A 5,310-nucleotide genomic window follows, 5' to 3' on the forward strand; every position below is an offset into this window, starting at 1 on the left:
GCTGAGAGAGTTGGGCTTGTTCAGCCTGGAGAAAAGAAGGCTGCAGGGCAACCTTATTGCGGCCTTTCAGTACCTAAAGGGGGCCTATAGGAAAGATGGGGACAATCTTTTTAGCAGGGCCAGCTGTTACAGGACAAGGGGTAATGGTTTTAAACTAAACCAGGGTAGGTTTAGACTAGATATAAAGAAGAAATTCTTTAGAATGAGGGTGGTGAAACACTAGAACGGATTGCCCAGAGAGGCAGTGCCAAGGCCCCATCCCTGGAAACATTCAAGGTCCAGTTGGACGGGGCTCTGAGCAACCTGATCTGGTTAAAGATGTCCCTGCTCACTGCAGGTGGGTTGAACTAGATGACCTCTAAAGGTCCCTTCCAACCCAAAATATTCTATGATTAATCAGGGAATGAATAATTCTGCAGTGTTTTTCCACTTGAAAAATTCTCATTTTCCCTGTAAGGCTGCATCAGGTAAAGTCATCCTATACAGTGTTCTTCTAAACTGGGGGGGAAAAGAAAAAAAAAACCAAACCAAACCAAAACTGTACTTTGAACAGTCTTACTTCTATTTGGTCCACTTTCTAGGATACCCTTCTAGCTTGACAGGACTTAAAATGCTCTGTTTCAGATGTTCTTGTAACTCCTCCATTAGAAGGGAGCTCAGTAGCAGGTTCAGAAGCTCAGCTCTGAAACCACTGAGAAGAGTTGGTGGCCTAATAAAAGGGTAACAGACTGCAGAGAAGGTATTCATCCCCGACTAAGTCATTAATATCTATTGTTCCCACGTCTAAATTTCATTGACCCATCTGCTCCAATCATCTTATCTCACTCTCTTCTATTTGTTGCAAACACACAGAGGAGGCCACCACAAAATATCATCAAACGTCTTTAGCACAGCTCTGCTTCTCCAACATAAGACACCACCTTGACTTCAGCATCCTGATGAAGAAGTTGCAAAGAACTACCTTGACAGTGCTGTTTAAAACAAAGTTGCTTTCAGAAAGGACAGCATCCATTTACAAATCTCAGCAAAAGTAAGGTAAAACTTCAGATTTGTGCCCTAAATCCGCTGCCAAATTAACTTTGGAAATATACGTACTACAGTTTTACAGAAGTCAAGCATCTGATTAACAACAGGTAGAACTAATGCTTCTCAATAGTACTGCACCTGCAATTCCCAAAACCAGAACTTTATTTACATTTTCATTATGAATTGAACTAGAACAAAACTGATGCAGCACATGAAATACACGTGCAGTTGACACCTTCACCTGCACAGCCTGAGGAGAGATCAACCCTCCCAAACCCACAGAGTGTTGCAATACAGATGAAACACCTAAGCTCTCACTTTAAAAATAATAGGGTTGGACATGAGGGTATAAACACCAATTAAAGCTCTCCCTTTGATCTTTGTAAAATATTTAATGAAATCTCCCCAAAGTGACAAAAATACTATAAAACTGAACTTCAAAGATAGCCCTTTTCTCCAATTATCAAAAAACCCCAACTTACCTTTCCCTTTGAGCTAAACTAGGTACTTTTATGCAGGATGAGTAGTTCTACTGAGTGTTCACAGTCCCATTATCTTGTTACTTTAATTGCTGAGCTAAATTTACATTTAGAAAATTTCATTCTTTCTTGAAAAACAGAGGAAGAAAATGGCAGGGACTTAGCAACGGATGTGTTATAAACATAGTATTACAAAATCCGCTCTGTATTTGCAGCTTGCTGTCCCTCAGCTAAGTCAATGATGAATACTTTCAAAGTTTTCTTCAATTTTTTGTATTTAATAATTTTCAAAAGTAATAAACACTCTAATAGCATTTTCCATTCTATGTCCAGAGATCTGTTGTCACTGTAGTATTAATTTAATAGCTAATGTGCATTACTCATATTTATATGCAAATACATGTGGTATTAGTCCAACATGCAGACAACTGAGAGGCAGCTGCTTAGAAAGATGCATTTATGCATTTTAAGCCACCCTGACCCACTAGTGTCAGAAGATTTGTTGATCCACTATGTTTTCCTTCAGGTGAAGAGAGGGAACATTTAAACAGTTCGTTCTGCTGCATGTTAAACTGGTCAGTGTTTTGGCCATCTCTCTCTTTCAGATTTTGTGCATAGGAGAAAAGCCTTCTGTGCAGGCTGCTGTTTTTAACACACGTAAATGCAAATACAGTTGTTTTTCTGTTCTTCAGGGAGTCTTCTTCTTGCTTTTCTGTTCTTCCTTAAGCTCTTTCGCATTACATCTGGACCCCAATGCTGTTAACATTTCTATTGTTGTCAAGTTGGCTCCCTTCATTAACAATCGCTCTCCATCAGCTGTAAAGGGAAAAAAAATTAACAAGTCACAAAGCTAAGTCACAATTACTTTAGTGCATGGTTCTGTTTTATATATATAAATCCAAATACCCTGTTTATCTTATCGGATTAGAAAGTACTCCACTGACCAAGGAATCTGATTATGCACCACCAAACAAATATATTAAACTGCACACAGTACACATGTAATTTTCATTTCTGTACTGCATTACTGAAAAATCCAAACCATTTGTCTAGATAGACCCATAGCAAGAACACGCATTTGATAAGAATAGCTCATACTATGCCCTCAAAGTCATCTAACAGAAGGCACTGGAAGGCATAATTTCCACACATGGCTCAGCATTTTAGCAGCATGTTGTCTATGGTCCGTTTAACTTACTTCTTTAGCCAAAACAATGAATTGGTTTACACAATCTGGTGGTTATAATGTAAAAAAATAGAGAGCATTAGGACTTCTAAAATTCTGAAATAAATTATTTTAAAACAGGGAGGAGGCAGTAGAAGTTAAGTACTGTACCTAAGCTGATTATTTATTTTAGCAAGATTTACAAATACAAAACCCATACTGAAACCCATACAATGCAATACCATGCATGGCACCCAAGTTCCAGCCCCATGTTTGCCAACTACAAGGGCTGCAAGCTCTTCACTTGGAAAATAATCAGATCTTAGAAAATGAAGAGTTCAGAGCTGTAGCTCTTGGCATTAGTGAAATAAATTGTTTTGGTTTTATGCTGTGAAAAACATTAAGCTTTACTGCTTAAGTCTTAATACATCACAGTTAGAGACAAGGATGGGAAAGACAGAGGCATGGGGGAAGGAGAAACAAGCAATGTCAACACTGAAATAACTAGACTTTACAAAGCAAAATGAAGTACATTAAACACTCTTGACATTTCTACTGATTCAGTAAATATATTCCTATACTTTATAGGAAGTTTAAAGAAAAAGGGAGTAGCAAGAATCAATAATAATGAAAACTTTATTGGGCTACATGACATATTGGTCCATTACAGCACAGCAGGAAAGAAGATGCAGCCAGAGAAAAGGACAAAAGCAGATTAGAGCCATCTGTTCACAGCCTAGAGTCTGGGCCACTTCCAGAACTGATGAAATTTCCACCATCAATTCCCTGCCTGCTCACTATACCCTCAAAGGAAACCAAGAAATTTATTGTACATCAGTTGACCCCATTCTTCAAGTCCATCTGCACATGCATGGTCTTATTCGTACGAACAGTTCCTTCAAAGTGCATAGTAAGCTACTCGGTTGCATAAACAACTAAAGGTATTCAACTTTTCTGTTATCAAGACCCAGATGCTTCCACCACAGATAACTTTATAAAAAAAAAAAAATTACAGAAAGTGAACATATTCTTGCATCAGAACAGAGCTACACTTACTTCCCTGGAAGTGTACCCGACTGCAAGGTCACACAAGTGTCATTACAAAAGTAGACGCAACCCTAAAGTTAAGTCAGTTCTTTGATCTAAGATCCACCAGATTGAACTGTAGTACAAAGATATATATATTCACACATTTATCTAGACATCAGGCTGTTAGTGACTCCCTTTTTTCCTCCCAGCCGCACAATGTGTAGCTATGGACCAAAACAAAAAAAAAGTAACCACAGTAACAAAAAATCCCATAGAGAAGACAATGGCATCATAACAACACAAACCCAGAAGGTGTTTTTTTGGTCAAGATTAAAAATGAGCTCCTTACCAAACATAACATCTACAAGTGGTTCAGACCCATCATGTCTCACATCAGCAGTCACTTCACAGTTTCTATTAGTGGCTTGGATTTTTTTATGGTGGATACATCCAAGAAATTTTCTGAAAATACATTTGAAAATATATTTAATATGTTGTAGATAGAAATTATAGTAAGTATATTTCTAAAACTAATCTGAATATCTTGATATTAGTATAAACAGAATAGGATATGTATTTAATCACTTCAGACAGGTACTTCTTATGAGATAATCACTCTTAAAAATCCAAATGGATAGTGCTTATATGCTAACATGTAAAAAGCATATCAAAGAATTTTGCAAAAATCCAGTGTACGCACTTTCTGCATTTCTCTGGGTTAGTAAATTTAGCTGGGTTAGTAAAAATAATAATAGAAAAAATCAGCAAAGTAATTTTCATTTTTATTTATACATTGGTTACTTGCCAATGTTTTATTGTTTGGGTTTCAGACAGCATTTATTTATTTATTTACCCTCATCAGCCTCCTGCAGACTTCTGCAACGCCTGACAGCTACTTGACATTCTGGTGGCTCAAAGATATTCTAAGTTAGGTTGTGTTACTAAGTTAATTTCAAAAGTAGATGTGTCTGCAAAGCTATTACGAAATGACATTTTCCAACGGTTTGGTGCAGAACTCAGATCACTCTAGAAGCACAATTACTTAGATGTCTCAAACAGTTAATTAATTACCATATAGAGCAGCAGCTATTGCCCCTCTCTCTCTCCCATTACCAGCATTTGGACTACAGATTACAGACCCTCACCTACAGGATCAGCAACTGAGAGGGGTCTCTCCCTGGGTGGTTTCGTAAAGCTAAATGCACATGCCTATATGCAAGGTTCTACGCTTAGGCACAGAAATCCGCCGAAAATCAGCAGAGAATGAATGCTGGGGGCATCCTGGTAACACTTACCATAAACACAGCCCTTATGACAAACACAGCGTCTTCTCATTCTGAAACCTTAAGGTTCTGCCTAGGCTAAGCTACAAAGCCCTGAGAAATGCAAGCCTTCAAAGACCAAGTACAGCAGATGCAGAAGTTTGGGAAAATGAGGTTCTTCTCCAGAGAGGGAACAACGGATGCTGCCAGTTCGCTCACGATTTGCTCCCAGGATGTCTTATTACTTTTGCTGGCTACAGCAAGCCACAGTGCCCTGCAGTGACAGCAGTTCTAACGACTATCATTCTGTCCCTGCCACCGCTGTGACCTGGGCGGCAGCCGGCTGGGG

General features: G+C 38.5%; 1 protein-coding gene across 2 annotated transcripts in view; it reads right to left on the reverse strand.

The window, feature by feature from the left end:
* Positions 1–383: 383 nt before the first annotated feature.
* The window catches only part of MRPL53 (mitochondrial ribosomal protein L53), a 5,245-nt gene continuing 318 nt past the window's right edge, over positions 384–5,310 (reverse strand). The window contains exons 2-4 of one of the 2 annotated variants that reach the window (XR_004841422.1): positions 4,049–4,161; positions 1,509–2,321; positions 384–971 (exon numbers count right to left, since the gene is read on the reverse strand). Coding sequence is in view for 1 of the 2 variants with exons in the window: in XM_009634469.2 (XP_009632764.1) it covers positions 2,194–2,321; positions 4,049–4,161 (241 nt within the window). In the remaining variant the exon portion in view is untranslated. Of the gene's footprint in view, positions 2,322–4,048; positions 4,162–5,310 lie in introns of both variants that reach the window. The other variant, XM_009634469.2, reaches the window with a different exon arrangement.

The sequence above is a fragment of the Egretta garzetta genome, unplaced genomic scaffold (assembly GCF_000687185.1).
Source record: "Egretta garzetta isolate BGI_Z169 unplaced genomic scaffold, ASM68718v1 scaffold251, whole genome shotgun sequence".
Classification (NCBI taxonomy): domain Eukaryota; kingdom Metazoa; phylum Chordata; class Aves; order Pelecaniformes; family Ardeidae; genus Egretta; species Egretta garzetta.